The 19,285-nt window shown below is 43.0% G+C and overlaps 1 protein-coding gene across 6 annotated transcripts in view; it reads left to right on the top strand.

Annotated features, from left to right (window-relative positions):
• The first annotated feature begins 1,068 nt into the window (after nt 1-1,068).
• Nucleotides 1,069-19,285, top strand: part of satb1b (SATB homeobox 1b) — a 61,629-nt gene continuing 43,412 nt past the window's right edge. For 4 of the 6 annotated variants that reach the window (XM_069656214.1, XM_069656216.1, XM_069656215.1 and 1 more), the window contains exons 1-4: nt 1,069-1,310; nt 14,608-14,846; nt 17,689-17,865; nt 18,843-18,969. In XM_069656214.1, coding sequence (XP_069512315.1) covers nt 14,633-14,846; nt 17,689-17,865; nt 18,843-18,969 — 518 coding nt within the window. In that variant the 5' untranslated portion in view covers nt 1,069-1,310; nt 14,608-14,632. Of the gene's footprint in view, nt 1,311-2,835; nt 2,860-13,169; nt 13,307-14,607; nt 14,847-17,688; nt 17,866-18,842; nt 18,970-19,285 lie in introns of those variants that run through there. The other 2 variants (XM_069656213.1, XM_069656212.1) reach the window with 2 other exon arrangements.

Here is a 19,285-nt window from a genome sequence, read left to right as displayed (position 1 = left end):
CCGCTCCGGGCTGTGTTCTTAAAGATGTCCAAGAAAAGAGAAAAAAAATCAAATTATTCTGCTCTCCACGTAAATTTCAACAAATTTGCATTCCTAAAGCGTCGATTTTTATTTTTAATTTTTTGGATAGGCCCGGCGGTGGGATTCTTAAATGTGATGTGTGTGTCTGTACGTGTGCGTGCGTGTGTGTGATGGCCGGAGTTCAACTAAGTTTTCCAACATTAAAAAAGCAACAGCTCGCTCTGACTCAATAAAAGTGATTCTGGTTCAATAATGACGCATTAAAAATGTTCACTGGCGGAATAGTCAGAATAATAATTATTTCCCGCTAAAAGCCTGGTTTGGATTGGAGAAATTAATGGATAAAACCGCTTCCGGCAAACACAGCACGAGAGCAGACGGCTGCATTAGTCCCTCTCTCAACAAACAAACTTCACAAGTCTTAAAAACTTTTTATTCTCTATTATTTCCGCACATTTTCTAACAGATATACCCGTTTAAATAAACAGCCCTGTGCGTCTGTGAGAGCATCTGATGTATAGCCGGCTATAGCGGGGCTTTATGGTTTCATATTCCGCTCAGGTGTGTTGGGAGGAAAGCTGGCAGGTTGCCCTCCGCTGTTAAAACAACACGCTTTGACTCTATACGGCGCAAAACGCACAACGCGGCGCCCAATCGACTATTTACCAGACTTTTTCTCCCCTCTTCTTCTTCTTCTTGACATGCAAACATGTGGCGTGTAAATATGAAAATGAATGAGTGTGAGAGCTCTCCTGGCACTCGCTCTCTCTCTCTCTCTCTCTCTCTCTCGCTCACTCTCTCGCTCACTCTCTCTCTCTCCCCCGTGTCCCCGGAGAGCAGCGCGTCGGAGAGGAGCGGCTGTAAAAACCAAAGTGGGGCAATGAGACAAGCTGCGCCACAGCTGGCAAATCATCGATTTGAGCATCAGAAACGGGGAGGGGCGGTTCGTTTACCTGCCACCCTCTCAAAGCAGCCCTTCCTCACATGCCGCTACTCTCCTCTCTCCTCTACTTCACCCCCGCTGCCCGCAGCGCACGGTTGCTCACATTTCTGCGCTCCATCCGCCGCGTGTGCGCTCTGCAACTTCAACCTCAGCCGGTGCGGTTTCTACAAGACGACTCCCCCCTCCTTCTCCTCCTCCTCAAACACAGGACTTTTGACTTTTTTAAAGCAGTTTTTCCTCCCACAGAGCAGTTGCCTATTTTTGGATCTCTCGTGGTGGAGCAGTGACAAGAGGTTGCTCAACTTTTGATGGAAAACAAGAGGTCGGGCGACTGCTGACTTTAAAGGTACGCTCCCATCGTGTCACTCTCTCGGCTGTCATTCTCTCTTTTTTTACTTTCTCTGCATATGTTTTAAATCTCATTTATTTTATAGCATGACTCATAAAAAGAAGGTGCATCTCAGACGATTCAGCAGAATGATCTCCTCGGTTCTACATGAATTAAAAGCAGTTTGCAGACCTATCTTCTAAATCACTTAAAACCCACACACACCAGACGTGGCTGCTCGGAGTAAATATTTCATAAAGTAAAAAAAAAAAGAAGCAGAACATAAATGCCATGCTTAATGGTAAATATAAATGCACGCATTCAGAACTTTTTTTTTTTAACCATCTCATTTTTAATGTGCAGAAAGAGGCCTGTGTCGTTTCTGCACGAATAAGCAAAGCACTCGTGATATTGGCGGGGTTAAGTACATCCATCTCCTCTAATTCATTTAACAACTTATTCAGCGCGCGCAGCAGAGGAGCGAGCAGTGATGCTGCCACCTCTGCTCCTGAACTCATCACTTTAGGAACCTTATGTGGAGGATAAAGTTATTATTTTTGTCCTGAATTATAAATCTTAAATTCTGTCATTTAAATCAGGCCTTCACTTCCATTTCTCCTCCTTATAATAAAGTGTGTGTTCTCCTCAAAGCGCTGACATGTCTGCTAGAAAGGCTGCAGCCCAACTGCCCATCTACTTTTACTACTTTTTATTAGGCCATTAGAGACACTTCATTTATTCTCTCCCCACACTTAATATTTAATTACGTGTCAACTTGCTTCAACACTTTTATAGCTTTGAAACACTTTGTGTGACTCTTAATAACACAGCGAGCTCAGCAGCGTGTTTAAAAAAAAATCAGGTGGGACAGAAGCACGTGGAGGCAGACAGGTGAAGAATTTATTGCTGTCTTTCTGCCTGACTTGGTGTGAGGCATTCAGACAGATATTGTGCAGTAATGCTGCTGGTCTGCGTGTGGCTTTTGTGCTGATAAAGTAATTTCAGGTGCGTGTGTGTGCGTGTGTGTGTGTGTGTGTGTGTGTGTGTGTGTGTGAAACAGAGGAACAGAGAGCAGTTATGAGAAGATGTATTGCCATCTTAAAACTGCGTGGGCACTGATGTTCTGTGGTTTACAGGTTTTTAAAGGTTTCACTCGCCGCTCTTTGAGAAAATAGCTGACATTTCACACACCAGCACAGCCACTGGTTTCTACTCTGGTATTTGAGATTATTTAAATCTAGAAATCAGCTCAGATATTCTCCTGTAAGACCGATCAGAGAGTCTATGCTACTAGTATCTGACATGAGGATTATATTTGTTAATTTAGCTGCACATAAAAGGGCAATAAAACCCGTTGAAGTTCGTGTTACATCACAAACTTGATCAGATAATTAAAGAGCTACAAGATTACCCTGATATAATCTGCAGCCATCAGCGTCACTGCTTGTTGTTTATCACCTCGCTGTTGTTGTCAGGTTGTTCGCTTTGCTCGCTCACATGCGATTACCAGGTCAAGACTGGCACCTCTGCATGGGAAAAAATAAATCAGGTTATGCCACAGCAACCGGTGAGTTTTTCTCCTTTTATCTTTCTGCAGATCTGCGGCAGCTCAAGGTGCTGTGGCTTATCTGGTCAGTGCCTCTGACAGCAGTGACACACAGCCCTTTTCCTGTCTCTGGCTGCCATGTGTCACTTCTTGTAAAAGTCTTCAGACAAGACGAAAGCTTGAGAACGTTGAAGCAAAACTTCTCGGTTTTACTCCTCGCCTTTGTTACAACCTCCTGTTTTTGGATCAGTTTGTGGTTGTGAAAGTGGCACAAAAAACACACACATGCACCGCGGCGTGTTCGTCTCATTGGCAAAAATGTCTCCTCTAAAACTTGTTTGGCAGGAATGATAAGAATCAGAGTGTGAGGACGGCGGCGGCGGAGGCGCTGCGTATGACTGCCGGGTCACACACATCCAGCAGTAAAGCCTAAACATCTGTCGCAGCTTATTAGTGTGTAATTAATTCCTTTGAATGTGTCGCGTCGTGTTCACAGCTCTTACAAAAACCCTACTGTGATTTACAATTAAGAGGCGAGCTGGGAAAACACCTCAGTGTTTCCACCTTTCTACCTGTCGTCTTCTAACTTACAGGTTTAACCTTGTTACACTCCTTTGCCCCTCTCTGAGCTTACTTTTGTTTTCATTCAGCTAATCGAAACTAGTGCACCCTGCATTTACTGTATTGTAGTAGTGTAATGGCAGGAAATGAGCTTGTTGTGTATATTATAGGAAATATTATCATCTTTTCCTTTAAATTTCTCGGAGACACTTTTGCATCCGTCTTTAATCGCCTCTTCAGGTCGTAAATTCAGCGTTTCGCAAAATCTGTCGGAGCAGTTATATCCCTGCGGCGTAAAGCAGATTAGTAAAGCACAATACAGCGACCGCAGGTTGGCGTGCAGAGCTCTCAGTCAGTCTCAGGTTGTCAGAGACGAGCGAGAGCAAAAGGCAAAGTTTGTCCTGAGACCCTGAGAGACCAATTAGTCTGCACGTGCGAGAGCAAAGGGGCTGACTTTTTTTAGCTCATGTTCCTGTTTTCGCTGTGCTCTGACATGATATTAATAATGCTTATAAATCACTTTGATTTCAAATCGGATTACACTCCAAATGATCTGTTTTTATTACATAAAGGAAACATGAATGTGCAGGGAAAGTGTTGCTGGTAAAAAAAGAAACGTGTGTGTGTTTCATTTCATGGCCTCTGCTTTGAGTTCAGCTTTAAATCAAATCAAAAGATGCAAAAAAAATAAAAATGCAATTCTCCTTTAAAAAACCTCCAGGTGAGACTAGAACCTGTGCTAAATTAAACTGCCTTTATTTGACACATCAGTATACGTTTAAAACGGCCGCACAGTTTGATATCTACAGGTAGTTTAGAGTTTGAGGCCGTGCTTCACTTTGCTGAGACTGATATCTCGGCTAAAACCATTAATCGTCTTCCCTTTACCACCTCGATAATTATCGCTGTAGCAAAATAACAGCTCAGCAAACAGTGAAATTATACCTGTGGTAGGCAGCAGAGTAAATACCTGTTTAGCTGCCAGCAAATGTATTTATTAGACTGTCGCCAGTAAATAAGAGGCCTGTCTCGTTTTTTAATGTGTGGCTCTTTGGGGATTCCACACACACCACACACACACACCCCATCCCTCCTCTGTATGAAATAGCTCTGTTATGATTGCTAATAGAGGAGAAAGATAACAATGATTCCCAGCGTTTTTTCTTAATAACATGTTGCAACTAGTTTGGGAAAAAGAAAAGGTTGGTGTGTTAATAGGGACGGCTGCATTCCTGGGCTCAAAAATGTAAGAACCCCCCCCCCCCCTCAGACGGTTACAGACATACCACCCTGAGTGAGTGCTTAGTGTGTGATTGGGGAGTTACAGCTCATTTTGTCATTATCTGGAAAGTTCTTTATAAAAAAAGAGAAGGAGAGGAGGGGGTTATGTTGTCCCGGCATGTTGGACTGCATTTATTCTGGCATATGCTTTGCATACTGTTGATCCAGATTCCTTGGCTTAGCGATAAAAGCGTCACATTGTTTTTGGGTCCTGACAATCAGCCCCGTTCGTCAGATGGGTTGGCGTGTCCTCGCCGGGAGATAAAAAAAAAACGCAAAGTCCGTCATGTCGGTTTTGTCACGCTTTTACAAAATGACATCCCTCCTATGTTCAATTCTCTGTTGTTGCTCTTGTTATTTAGCGCGCTTCATGCTACCATAGCAAATATCATTTAAGAAGCCATATACGTCTAAGTTTTCTAATCCAAATCACATTATTACAGGTCTCAACATATGTTTAAATTTTGTAAATATTTCTTCAGAGGAAAAAAAACCCTCATTGTGTTTTATTCCGATGCTTGTCTTTATCCAATCTGTGTAGGTTTTTCTGATTCCTTTGTTCAGAGAGAAAAAAAGGAGCGATTTAGAGGAAAGCGCATCCGCTAAGATCAGGTTGTTAATACCCACCCACATACTCCAATGAAACAATTTCAACACACACTGATTCTCTCTCTCTGCCTCTCTCTCTCACACACACACCCTTGCCTTATCAACTGTTTTGTTCGTCAGTGGATGGATGATGCATCCTTTGACAAGGGATTAAATATGCAAAGAAAAATATGTAGATAAAGAAGCGGCATCCTTAAGTCTGCACCTCTTCTTCCATACTTCTGCCTAAGCCTCCATATTAAGAGCCGTTCTCCCCACATGCTCACATCCCATCTCTCCTTTCATCTCAGCGGAGCGCCCACTTTCTCTCACACTGAGGCGAGTAACACCCTCCCATCACCTGCCTTCATTTCTTTAACACTCTCGAGAAGTCCCCACACGGCCCGCTGCTTGTGCCCTTCACCGCCTTCCCCAAATTCAGGGAAAACCCAGCAGGACGAGGCGACCTTTCTCACCCCGGACAGTCTGTCCCTTCTCATTTCCATCCTCTGCGTCTTTCTCTCTCTCACACACACACACTCCTGTCCTTCTTACTCTATTAATTGTTTATTTGTTGCGATCCACGAGGCAGAAATTAGAGTTTAATTATTCAGTCATGTGAAGACAGGAGTCCAGCGAGCAGTGACAGAAAAGTCATTTCTTAAAAACGTCTCAGCCCTGATGCCCGTCGATTGTTCGATGACTAATTGGTTTTATGATTTGATAAAGGCGACGAGACAAGAGAGGGAGGAGAGGATAAACAATGGATGCAGCTTTGAATCTTTAATATAGATCCCAGTGAGGAAGACTCGCTCAGGCCTGAGTCGACCTGGCTTGTTGGTCATTGTTTGCTGATGTCGACCTGAAGCCGACTGTAGATTCAGGGCTCAGGCTCGGGCCCGGACCCCGGACTAGAAGGCCGTGTTCAACACGGAAGCATGCCTCGCCGGCGCTGTGTGAGGCGTGCATCAGCGTGGGAGTTGTTTTTGTGTACAGTGCAACACCACAAGTCTAAAGGGTGGGTGTTGAGAGTTGGAGGGTTACGATGTGAGAAGAAGGTGGCTGTCTTTCATACATTTCATGTTTGCCTTCCCTTCACGGCGTTGGAAGCAGGGACCCGTCGAGGCTAACTGGCATTGGGGCCTTCCTGTCAGCAGACCTGAGTCTGAGACCACTCGCCCCGCTTCTATTTCTGTCGACTTCATGAGATTATAAAACAATTAAGCACTTAGAGGAGTCGACTCTCAGTTCATTACACCCCCCTCCTCTTATTCTTTCTTTCTCTCTTTTCTCCCTCCTCCCACACCGGAGCGCGGACATATGAAAATGTAGAAAACACCTTATTTCCCAAGTAATTAAAAGCCACGCCGGCTGTATGAGAGGCTAATGGAAAACACAAAACTAATTTGATTTGGTGGATATGTTCATTATGGAATATTTAGTCGATCTGTGCTTACCTCGTAACAAGTGATTAAGCTGTTTTTCATGGCCGTCAGATGACTTATAAAGGGACGTTGATAACATCAGCAGAGGTGAACCTGGTTGTGATTTAGTGAGCAGGAGATCCGTCATTTAAAGAGAGAAATCACTAACAAAGAAAGGATGGCGTTTCTTAGAAAAGCGAGCCCGTAGCCGACTGAACAACGACTCAATGTCTTTGTTTTTGTAGGAAACGTAATATTTTCTTTCAGTAAAACATTTGATGGTTTAGTTTTAAGATGGGAAAGTATTTAAAACTTGTTTGTGGCACAAATGCCACCGACTTAAACAATTCCTTTGTTCCAAAGTCCATAGCCTAACCTTTGTGCGAGTTCATTCATGACTAAAAATTAAATCAGTAATTGTTGATACATATAACACTTTGTATGTGTGCGTCTAATCAGTGCTTTTGTTTCCATTACTCGTCATTTAACTGCTTGTTGGTTTTTGCACGGCATCTACTGTATACCACCCTCATCTTCCTTTTTCCGCTCTACATGACATCTTGTCTCTTCTGGTTTCATCCGTGCACCCACTCATGTTGTGACGCGCTCCCCGACAGATTATTAAATCCTTAGCAGCCTCTAATAATACCATTATGTTTGTGTGTGTGTTTTTATTGAGGCAGACACTTGCAGAAAGAGCTCAAAGTCAAACCAGTGACAGCACTTATCCCCGTGCTGTTTGTGTTTTCCGCTCAGACTGGATGCGCAGACTAATTTGTATTAGTAATCCAAATAATCGTATTAATGCCTATTAGAAGCATCTAAAGTGGCGAGCATGAAGACATCACAACACCTACGTACAGCGAGTGATGCGGCGGCTTCGCCTGACACAGTAAATAAAGACGATTCTGGATGTTGAGCCGACAATCAGACATTTTCTTATTCATTTATAGCCTTTTTTTCCTCCCTTTGTGTGTTGATTATTAGTGCCTTTTAAAGAAAAATACACAATATTTAATCCTCCTGAGACATAAACGTGTGGGCTTAAAAGACGCAGGCCAGATGTGATAGTCATGATAAGTGTTTTAAGGGAAAAACATACAGTACCTGTGGTAATACACACAGAAAAGGTGACATGTATCTGCGGTGTAATGCTATGACTCCTGACATTTTAAATATGAGGTGTCCTTTGTTGCGCTTCAGCATCCGGTCTGTCATGTTTCTCATGTCATTTTTCATGTTTTCTTTACAAATGCAGCCAACAGGCACAAAATCTTCCCTGAACAATTACACTTGTGTGCGCGCACAGCTCACCGCGTACTGTATCTCACCGACACAAAGCCACACAGGCTTGTAAAAACCCACCTTGAACAGAGCTAAATCTGTATTCAGCACATGATTATAACAGCACACAGCTAGTATTTTTAAACAGGCTTTCTGTGTTTCAAAACCCATTTTTTCTCCTCTATTCTGTGCGATACAAAACGGTATATGTTAATTGATAATCAGCAGTGTTGATTCAGTGGTGCATTCAGTGCAAATCTGTGCCCTTCTGGATGTCAGAGGGTTTTCACAGCCTCATCGGTGCCAACCTTGCTGGCAGTGCCGGCACCTGTTGGCGGTGCCAAGGCCTGGCAGGGGTTATCGATGCTCTCTGATGGTGCCCGACAATCACAGTGGAAATGACTGCGGCTGCTTGCGTCATGCCAGATAGAAAAGAACATTTGCCGACAATGGCTTGCTTTCACCGTCGCTCCTGTTTTTTCCGAATGCTGCTAAGCGAAGCCAAGGAAAAGAGAGAAAAAACGGAGAGAATCAGGAACATTGTGTTTAACATGTTAACGTGGAAAACATGTCAACATGCAGGGTGTTGTGCAGAGATGCCGCGCAGGTGTAGGTGACGCAAAGTGATCTGCTGGGGAGAAGGTTGGGACGTGAGGGGGGGGCTGCAGCCTGATTCATGTTACTACATAAAACAGTTACACTATGAACCTGAACAGTAGGTGGAACAATTAAACACTCTTACAGATGTTGCACGTACATTTTAGAGACAAATTATTACCCGAGTTTGATTTATTTTTTAATATATATAAAGACATATGCGGGACAATTTCATCCTCCTTAATGCCCCTATAATGTAAAGCTAAAGGTAAATTTCAATATAATTTAATCATGAATTTTACTTCTTGTTTTCGGGGACTTTGTGGTAATAATACTTCACACTGGAGTGAATCTCTGAAAATAATTACTCCACAGTTTTTGGGTCCTTTATTCAGACACATAGCAGAGCCATTTAACCACACGTCTCACCACAGCTGTGTTTAGTACACAGTATTGGCAGCTCACTGAAACCCAGAGAATAGTTAAGATAAGAATTGGTTGCTGAATCTGTGCTGCAGCCCTCTGCTCATGAATTCACACATGTGGGGTCTTACACAAGATGTTTCAACAACTCTTACATTTCCTGTTCAAAACCACAGCGTGGGACCCTTTTAAAAAACAGCCGCCTCCTCTAAACTTACATCTCGGGCGTACGAGGTGTCAATAATACTAGACATTGTTCCATCTCAGGTCCGAAAGGTGAGTGTCACGTTGCGTTTTTCCGTTAAAAGCTTCTCCGCCGGCCTTCTGCGGTGAACGCAGCCTTTTTGGACGCGAAGGTATTTAGAGATGAGAGAACTTTTGACCTCATATGGGTGGGTGGAACAATGATTTTGGTTTCACAAGCAGGATTGAATGAGAGGTTTAACTGTACTGTTTCTATACACATCATCACTTCTTCCTTTTTGATCCGTTCCAACTTCTTTTAAAGGACTCCTTTATATTTTCCCCTAAAAGTGAGGTGTAAACACCTCCTGTAAACCTGCATGATTTTCTTCACAGTTGTTCCGTGACCGTCTTCGTCACCTGACTGTGGTTCCTGTCGAGCTTAGCTGAGAGGCTCACGTCTGCGGTGTTGCATTGTTTATGAAACAACAGCTTTGTGTGAGGCCACATTACGGTAACTGTATTGTATTTACGGTCACACACACAGAGGGAGTTTATGAGCCAGGCAAAGATTTATTAGAAAGCACGTAGTGTGTTGTAGCGTTTCACACGCACCTGACCTCCACGCTCGGCCTCACAACCCCTGACTTTTTGCCGTGATGGGTGTACATACTTCCTGTTATCTGTTGGTTTCCTGTTTTTGTTCTCACCCAACCTGGACGGACTCGCTTCTTCATATTTGTTTGATGTGGTTATTGGCCTGATGAGTCGGATCAAATCGAGGCACCTCGCTGTCACCAAAAAGTAAAAAAGATAAAAGTTAAATCTGTGGCACAGTGCTGATGAAGACGTCTTTCTTTGCCTGCATCCTACACTACAAATTACTAACTTGTATAAAAAGGTATCTCTGCGTACACTTTACCAAGTCAAGAGGACTTCTACGTAAATTATAAGTATTCCACTCAGGTTTTGTCTTTGTAAATTGTAAGTTTACTACATGAATAAGCATTTGCTTGTACAATATACAAATGTATTCTGCTTTAATGAGGACAAACAATTATCTGTACTTTGTTTTTTAAAGCATGCTTGCGTGGTTTGCATGCTTATTTAAAGTTAGGTTATAATAAGAATATCATATATAGTTGCTATTTTTATGATATCACTGTATTTGTAATGTGTGTAAAGGCCTCTGTGGTCTTGTCAGTGAACTTTACCTCACACACTCACCCCTCTGCCTACAATAGGACCTAAAGATGGACAGCCAAATACATCCACACCTCTCACTAGCCGACCAAACTGGTGCATGTGTGTGTGTGTGTGTGTGTGTGTGTGTCCACAGGATATTAGTCCAGCCTCTGCTCATAAAGTCAAAGTGAGGCAGTTATTATTAGGCCACCTTAAGGTGAGCTACAAACACCATTCCAGACCTTTATTGACAATATCAACAGAGATTAGCTTGTCTGATATTTTTGCAGTTTGCTCTGGAGCGACAAAGCTCCGCCAGCAGGGGGAAGGTTCATGAAATAATTACTAAATAATAACAATAGCTCTCACATCAACTTGAGAAAACCTCCCAGCTTGCCATTGTTTGCAGAGATTGTGTGTCGCTCTCCAGCCTCCAAACATTCCTCCGTTCCTTTCTTGCCTCCTCTCAGCTCTTCCTCCGCAGTGACAGTTCAGGGTTTTGTTGACAGTATCAACAGAGATTAGCTCGTCTAATATTTTGGTTTAATCCAGTTTGACATTATACAGTGTGAGCTGCTGTGGAGGTACGTTTTTGCGATAATAGCAGAATAAAAACAAAAGCTAAATGTTGATATGGAAAACGTCTGCTTCCTTTGCATAGAACACAGTCTGCAGAGATGTAATGTCAGAAAATCTCACCAAAATACACTTTTTTATTTGTTGCATAAAGAATTTAAACTACTTTTTCTTTTCTTTTTTTGTGTATCAACACTATTTTCTTGCAAACTGACCTCGATTATATTACAATTAAGAGGAAAAACCCTTAAAATATATTGAATATTAATATTTATTTTGTGTTTGTTTGGGGTTTATATATTGTCAGGATATATATATTTTATTGACAACGCATTAAGTTAATATAAAAGTGAGAAATATTTACAACCAAACATTATTATTCTCTCACAAACCAACTCACAGTCAGAGATGATGTAGCTCTCCATAGTGTGCAGGACATGTTAAAGATGAGAGTAAAATACCAACTTTAATGTATACATATTATGTTAGATTAATTTTCCAGGAAGTAATGGGAAGTAAAGAAGAATTCATGTCGTTTTTTCCATTTGAATAATATCCTGTACACTTTTTTGCCTTTTTGGTTTATGATGTCAATTCATAGCATATATAAAAATAATAATAACAAGTTAATTAAAAGAAGTGACAAACTTAAGACATGCCTATACTATGATACTGCACCAAACTGATGTAAGCTAAAGGAGGTGTTGCTATTCTGGGTGATATGTTTGAGTAATGTGATGTTTGACCGGAGGTTAAATAGTTCACCTTTTTGGCTATTTTTTGGCCAAGTCACTAAAAGTAAAAGACTTTGTAAAGTAAAAACTTATTGTTGGTAAAAAGTAAATATTGAAAAAAAAAAAAAACAGCATAAATGAAGGTGTTTAGTGTGTGTTTGTGTGTGTGCGCGTGAACATCTGTGTGTACCCGGTAATAAATGCAGGACCGCCTCACTCTAATCAAGCTGATTAAAAATTCCTGCGCGCACAGCCGGAAATCGCACCACCGTGCTTCTCTGTTGTGTGTGTGTTCATGTCAGTGTGTGTGTGCGTGCTTGTGTGTTTATGTGTGTGTGTGTGGTTTCTCTCTCTTGTACACTTTCTCCACTTTATTTGTCTCCTGTCAGGACTTTTCGGCCTGACAGGCGGAGGAATCGTGTAGTCCTTATTTTATAAAGGAGATTGTTTCTCTTTTCCTCACCCCACACTCTCTCTCACACACATTCATCCCCCTCCTATCTTCTATTTTTTCTATTTTTTTACCCCCTCTTCCACCACGCCATTTGAAATGAGGAGGAGAAAGGGAAAGCACGGGCAGGCAGCGGCAGCACCAGCAGCGAGGAGAGAGAGAGCAGAGGGGGGGAGTGATGAGTCAATACAACTAATAATTTAATGGGGACAGAGAGGGAGAGACGGAGTGAGAGGGGGAGAGACAGAGAGGGAGATAGAAAGAAAGAAAGAGGAGCTCCGTCCGGACGCCAATCCCCAACCAACAGGACACCTCCTACTATTACTATCGCAGGCAGCTCTCTTATGCATCCACAGCAAGCCTTATTTTATCCGCGACGTCGGAAAGTAAACCGCACTTTTTGACCCCCTCCTTCTGCTTGTTTTATTTTGCGAACCTGTTCCGACTGTCCGCATATCGTCTCCACATCGCCTCCAACGCGATAGCAAGCTCACACTGTCGGTTATTATTATTATTTTGCAGTCAGTGTCTGCCGGTAGTCCGACGTTGAGCTATTTTTCTGTGTATACGTTACGTCCCCTTCGTGAACATACACAACGAGGGGTTTATTAGGTCTCGGCGGCGGTTATTATCATTACAACTGTGTCCGAGGTGCTTTGGTTTTACACTGGCGACGGCTAACTGTACTGCCTGCCAGTCTATTTGGATGTGGTGGTGCGAACTAATGCCGAAGTCGCGTTCACTTGTAACCGTTGGAAGCGGTTACTAAATGTCGCAGGTTCTAACGGTTACCGTTAGCATTCTTTTCCTCCAGTTGGACGGAATTAGCTAACGTTACACGGACACACATACACACACATAACCGCTTACCAATGTTCGCCTATCACGGTCCATCTCGACCTCGTCGTCTCTCCCACAGACCCGGGTTGTTGTTTTTTCGCACCGCCTGTCAGTCCTCCGCGAAGAAGAGCAGGAGGAAGCGTCTTTTTAAACACTGATTTATTTTTTAATTTGCTGTCATGCATACGTAGACAGAGAGAGAGAGAGGTAACAAGAGAGGAACCGGGAAGCAGGAGTTGTTTTGGGTTTCTTTTTTCTTTTTTTACCCTGGCCAAACTTGAAGAAGACGCGTTTTCCAGCCGGTGTTATATGCTCCTCAGAGCTCAAGTGCTGCGTTCAAGGTTTGTTTCTCTCTCAACTTGTCCTCCTTTAACTCTCCCCTTTTAGACCTTAATGTGTCCATTTGAACTATTGCTCCTGTACCTTGTGTTTTAAGGGTCATTTAAAAATCCTGACCTGGATCCGGGTCTGGATTCGTTTAACCCCCCCATCCCTCCCTTCTTTCCTCCCTATTTGTGGGGAATTAGTTGCCTCATTGCATGTTATGAATGGGGGAGTTCATGATCTTTTGCGTGGGGGTGGATGATTTTGCCCCTTTTCACTCTTTGACAAACAGCATTCCTGTTCATGTTCATCAGCACAACCTGCATGCAGAGTCACCCATAATTACTTTTCCTATCGCAGATTTATAAATGAACACATCTTAATGTTATGATTGATCATATCTTAAAGTTTATCCAGGGAGATCAAATATTGCATTAATTATAAGCTTCAGCCTCAGTCAAATGCTTTGACTATGTGCTGTAAAGCACCTGTGGTTGAAGCTGCCATGGACACTTCATCTTTCCTTCCTCTGTATTTCTCCGTCTTCTTGTCTTTCTGAACTTTTTCTGTCCGTCTTCATGAGTCAGCAACTTTGCATCTTGAGGTTTTCCAACTGCTTTTTCCCACCATCGTAAAGTTGTAAACTCGCTGCTTGCCGTGCATATTTCTCTACACATGCAAAAGCTAAATATAAAAGTTCACACCTGTAAAGTCATGTAAGTGATTGTGTGCGTCTGTCACTCACAGAAAATTGACGTGGCCGCCTTTCACCTTCCTCCCCCTCCTGAGCTGCGTCATGAATGTGAAGCCACACCAAGTGACTCAGAAACCGAATTACGTTAGTTTCCCCTCTCTGCGTGCGTCGCAGCAGCAGAACCTTGTTCCTTGAACTGCACTGTATTCATTCAAGTGGAATCTCCCAGCAAATTAATGTGTTTGCACTAAAACCGGAGCTTGTTTGCCCCCTCTCGCATGGGAATCTCTAGCGGGACACCCATACATAATACATGCGTTGAAAAATGGGAACATTACAGCAGCACGGAAACGTCACCATGTTCTGCGTCGACATAACTGAAGCGAATTGACAGTTATTGCCGTAATGGGTTTGTTCTCAGAGGTTTCAATTACTTAAAGCACATTTTTTTTGCTCTATATAAATGTCCCTTCACATCTTCGCATGTCAGTGATATCAACACAAAAAATTTCGTGTTCATTGCTCCCCTCGTATCACCTTTCAGCTCTCCGTTCTCGTGCCTCTTTTATGCCGCACACATATCTCCTCTGACAGCTGAATCATTGAGTGTATGTGTCTCCCCAGGTGATAGTGAGCAGAGGTGCTGAGAATGATGGAACATCTCAGCGAGGCGTGTATGGGAAAGGAGAACTCTGAGCTGGTCAACAGCATGGCAGAGGCCAAGGCCCCGCCGGCCAAGCTGCCCCGGCTGGAGCAGAACGGAAGCCCCCTGGGCCGGGCCAGATTGGGCAGCACCGGGACCAAACTAGCCGGGGTCCCTTACAAGCCCACCGGGCATCTGCTGAAGACCTGCCACAAGAGAGGTACGAGTGTGTGTGTATATGGATGTGATATTTAACAGTTGAATGGATTGTTGAATTATTTGCCATCCAGGAAGAATAGATGACAACAATTTGCTTAATTTAATATCCTCAATTTGAAGTTTAACAGATCTTTTTTTTATGAGGGGCTCCTCTCACTATTTCTGATTGAGCTGAAAAGAATGACTGGATGAATTGATAAGTTTATAGACAGAAAATTAATAACCAACCAACAAGTCATTTTTTAAGCAAAAACCCCCCAAACAGTTGCTTCTTAAATCTAAGGATTTGCTGCTTTTCTTTGTCTCGTGATGAAAAACAGAATCTTTTTTTGGTTTGAACTTTTTGTAGGACAAAACAAGCAGTTGCTTAAGGCTCTGAGAAACGACCGTGGATATCTTTTACAATACTTTGACTTTTAATGCAAGACTATTTATCAATTAATCTAGAAAATTTTAATTACAATAATTAGCTCCGGCCCCAAATTCTGACATCTTTTATAGTAAATTTAATTAAAACACCAAATAATTGACAAAATACTGAAAAAAGGAATTACTGTCTGGTCTCAGCCCTACTCTGTATAAAACTACCAAACATATATAGTTAAACTAACTTTGTCTTTGTGCACAAGTAATAAAAAAATATACTATGTAAAGAGAGGAAAGCTATTTAAATACGGTTTTAAAAGCCCCCCGACCACACACTCGAACACACCACCTTCCACCCTCATCAACCACCCCCTGCATGCTCTCCAAAACTCTTAAACCTTTTTACAATGCATCTTTAGTCATCTCTACACACGCACACACACACACACACACTCACGAGCACACACTCCCACTTATTTGCCCAGACAATAGCTTATAGAAGAGCACAGTGAGAGTTATTCTGCATGGCGCTGTGTCACGGCTCCTGTCTCCAGCCGCAGCCCTCCTGCTCCGACATTTGTTTGTTAAGGGAAAGTTTCTGTCCTTTAAGAGCCATTCGCGTTTAAAGGGAGCCTTTACTTTCAGATTATGACATAGCTTTTTAATAAAACTGGTGTCGTCTGGTGAAAAACAAGCTATCCAAAATATGAACCTTTTTATGATTATGTTTTTTTCTTAGCGGGTTGGAAATGAAACCTGCAGGTTCGGAGTTGTAATTGTGCTTGGCAGCTAAGATTCGTCTGTTTGTTTGTATGGCTGGTTCGGTCTTCTTTGGGCAAGAGGGACTCAGGAACTCTTGGAATGTGGCTGTGTGAGTGTCCTCGGATGGGCCGTTTCTCTTATTTGCTCCTTTAATCTACGTGTCGCGCTCCAGCTGAGAGAGCCTAATTTTTCACCTTCATCATCTTCTCTTGGCCTCCTACAAGGTTCTTTCCTCCAAGCCTCCTCCCCTTCCCCTCTCCCGGTCCCCTTTTGTCAGTTCTGTTCGTTTCTTCCCGGGTAAAGGCTGAAGCAGCCGAATGGAGGCGGGCGGTCCACCGCGGAGGCTTTGCAGAGAGGGCCCACAGTGGGCATTGTGTCCGAGCCCGAAACAATATTTACCGCAGCCCTCTCTGGGCGCCCTGGAAACAAAGCCAGTATTGATCCCCCAAATGAACCTACACAGCAGTCTTTATTGTTAGATCTTTATCTATTAAAATCAGGGCAGGAGAAAAGCAGCTCTTTCAGCACATTCCCTGGCATCTGTCGGCTTATTGATTGTTTTGCCAGAGCTTTGTGCATCTTCTGGAATGCCTGGGATTGAAAAAAATATAAGAATGGGAATCATGTTAATCGGCAAAGACAATAAATATAGAGAAATTTGTTCAGGTGACAAAAGAGTGGAGACATACTGAGAAAGCAAGGCAACAGGGCACCTCATAAACACTGCATTGTATAACATAGATGCCTTCTCCATCAACAAGTTTGACAATGTTTTGATTCTGCTGCTGTTTTCTTTTTGATTGATCTTCAAAAGACAAATTGTCCCCATGCTCCTAAACTTTCTTAAACTTCAGGCATGTTATTTTAGAAGAAAAAAAAAGCCATATTGGTTGATATTTGCACAGTGGGTCTCTTGAACATTCAGCAGTCTTTGGACAAGGATTGCTCACTCCACCTTAAAGCAGAGCCACTGTTGACACAGACTAGTAAACGTCTGCGTGCGGAGGTGGTGCGAGATTTGAGGCACTGCATCATGGGTGAAGGAAGAGGGAAGGGCAAATGTGACTCTAGAAATCTTAAAACGTAAAATGTTTCCATATGAATTAAAGGATGTTGTGCTTGCTTGATGTTGGTTCACACTGAAATAGAGTTGAGAATTATCTCCATAATATACATATTTGTTTATTAAACCCTCAAAACCTCTTGTGCAAGAAATCCATCATGTTATATTTTATTTTAATCTGCAGGAAAGAATAAAAAACGTCCCAAACCATCTTTAAAAAACTTAAGTGAAAGGTCATTGAAACAACAGGACAAAAAGAGCTGCTCTAAAAGAAAAACTAGGTGGAAAAAGTTCAGTCTCTGAAATTGTGCAGGTTGTTGAGCAGCCAATGAGTGTTTGATTCTTCACGTTGATGGGACAGTTTGGCATTGAGACAAAGAAGTGAAGGTTCAGATAGAAACTGCCCTATAAAAGATGAAAAATGCCCATGTGTGGTCAAAACTCTAAACCTAATTTCTCTCCAAAACGTCCACTCAGTAGCAATCTAATCACTCACTCATGATCCCTTGACACTCAACCTCAGTGTAACCTAATCATCAGCACTAAATATTAATCTCTTCCCTCCGCAAAACACAGAATACTTGAAGGTCAAAGTTTGCATGTGTGGAAACGTGAACCCTTCCATTTCTCACTCGTGTCTCCTTGTCCTCAGGCAACATGCTGCCTGTGTTCTGCGTGGTCGAGCACTACGAGAATCCCATGGATTTTGACAGCAAGGAGGAGCACGCTGAGTTCGTCCTGGTGCGCAAGGACATGCTCTTCAACCAGCTCATCGAGATGGCCCTGCTGTCTCTGGGCTACTCCCACAGCTCGGCCGCCCAGGCCAAAGGTAAACCGCTGATGTCGCCCATTGACTCCCATCATCGTCTCTTCCTCCTCTGCCCTCTTCCTCTTTCTCTCTAATGCTCATTAGCGTCTTCTTTACAGCGTTTTCTGACATGCTGCACACACTCAGACATACACACTTTATGCCTCACGCACACACAAACACACGTACACACACACACTCTGCTGTGACCATAATAGCCGACCGCCAGCAGATCTGAAGCCACAGTAACACATCCTGACACTGATCCCAGACAGGAGATGCTCAAGTCTCCCAGGGGTCACACACACACATTCCCACACAGAGACTAAATGCACAGACTTGCACACAAAAATGTTTACTTGCACGTACACACAGTGTGCATATAAGCAAGACACACACACACTCATAATGTATATATTTATACACACTTACCCTCAGTGAGTCAGTGGGTGGGAGGGGCAGGTGGAGGAAAGGGTCTACTAATTGCACTTGAGCGCACGCAGGCCGAGGGTGGCTGTTTCAAGGTGCCTCTTAGCGTGCTCTTTTATTATAGCCTGTCCATCACACACACACACACACACACATGCACGCACATACACATCCTAGTTCATCTCTCCTATAAGCTCACTTCCTGCTGTGTGGGCTGCATCGTTTTTTTGAGGCAGTCTCAGGAGGAAATTTTGCATATTTGTTGGGACTTCAGTAAGAAATAAAAGTATATGAAGGGTGTTTATGGCACTAAAATACCTCTGGGGTGGCTACATGTGGCTTTATTCATGATGTGCATGTGTTACCGTTTAAGGGGTTTGTGAAAATATCCATACTTTTGAGTTATGAATTGTCACTATCTTGACAATACACAGCCAAATAGTTACAAGTACATGCACTACACTTGCAGCGTAGTGAATGCGAGTTGCTAAAATAAACCTGTGCTTTTGTGAGTCATTATTCCCATGCATGTCCATTTTTACCCATGTTGTCCTTGTTACATCACCCAGGTATGATTCAGGTGGGGAAGTGGAACCCTGTCCCGCTGTCATACGTGACAGATGCACCGGACGCTACGGTGGCTGACATGCTGCAGGACGTCTACCACGTGGTCACGCTTAAGATCCAGCTGCACAGGTGAGAAACACACACCAACACACGTACACGTTTACCGATCCAATACGTGTGTATGTGCTATTTTTTAAAACCTAAAACACACTCGTATTGAATTGCTCTCGCACGTAAAGAGACACAGTTTCAGACCCTCACACAAACACACGGCACGTATTGTTTGCCCAGAGGCAGGTGCCAATCTGCAGATGCCCTCTGCATGTATGATACTGAAAATAGCATTACTCACAAGCATGCACACAACAAGAAACACACAACAGGCTGACCTTTTCAAGGAAATGGGGAAAAAACCCATCCTAACACAGAGCGCTTCCTTGTCTAA

The sequence above is a fragment of the Semicossyphus pulcher genome, unplaced genomic scaffold, assembly GCF_022749685.1.
Source record: "Semicossyphus pulcher isolate SPU_LCO1_2020_fin unplaced genomic scaffold, fSemPul1.0.p SCAF_9, whole genome shotgun sequence".
Taxonomy (NCBI): domain Eukaryota; kingdom Metazoa; phylum Chordata; class Actinopteri; order Labriformes; family Labridae; genus Semicossyphus; species Semicossyphus pulcher.
The sequence above is the reverse complement of the archived record's forward strand: the minus strand, read 5'-3'. Positions and strand labels throughout refer to the sequence as shown.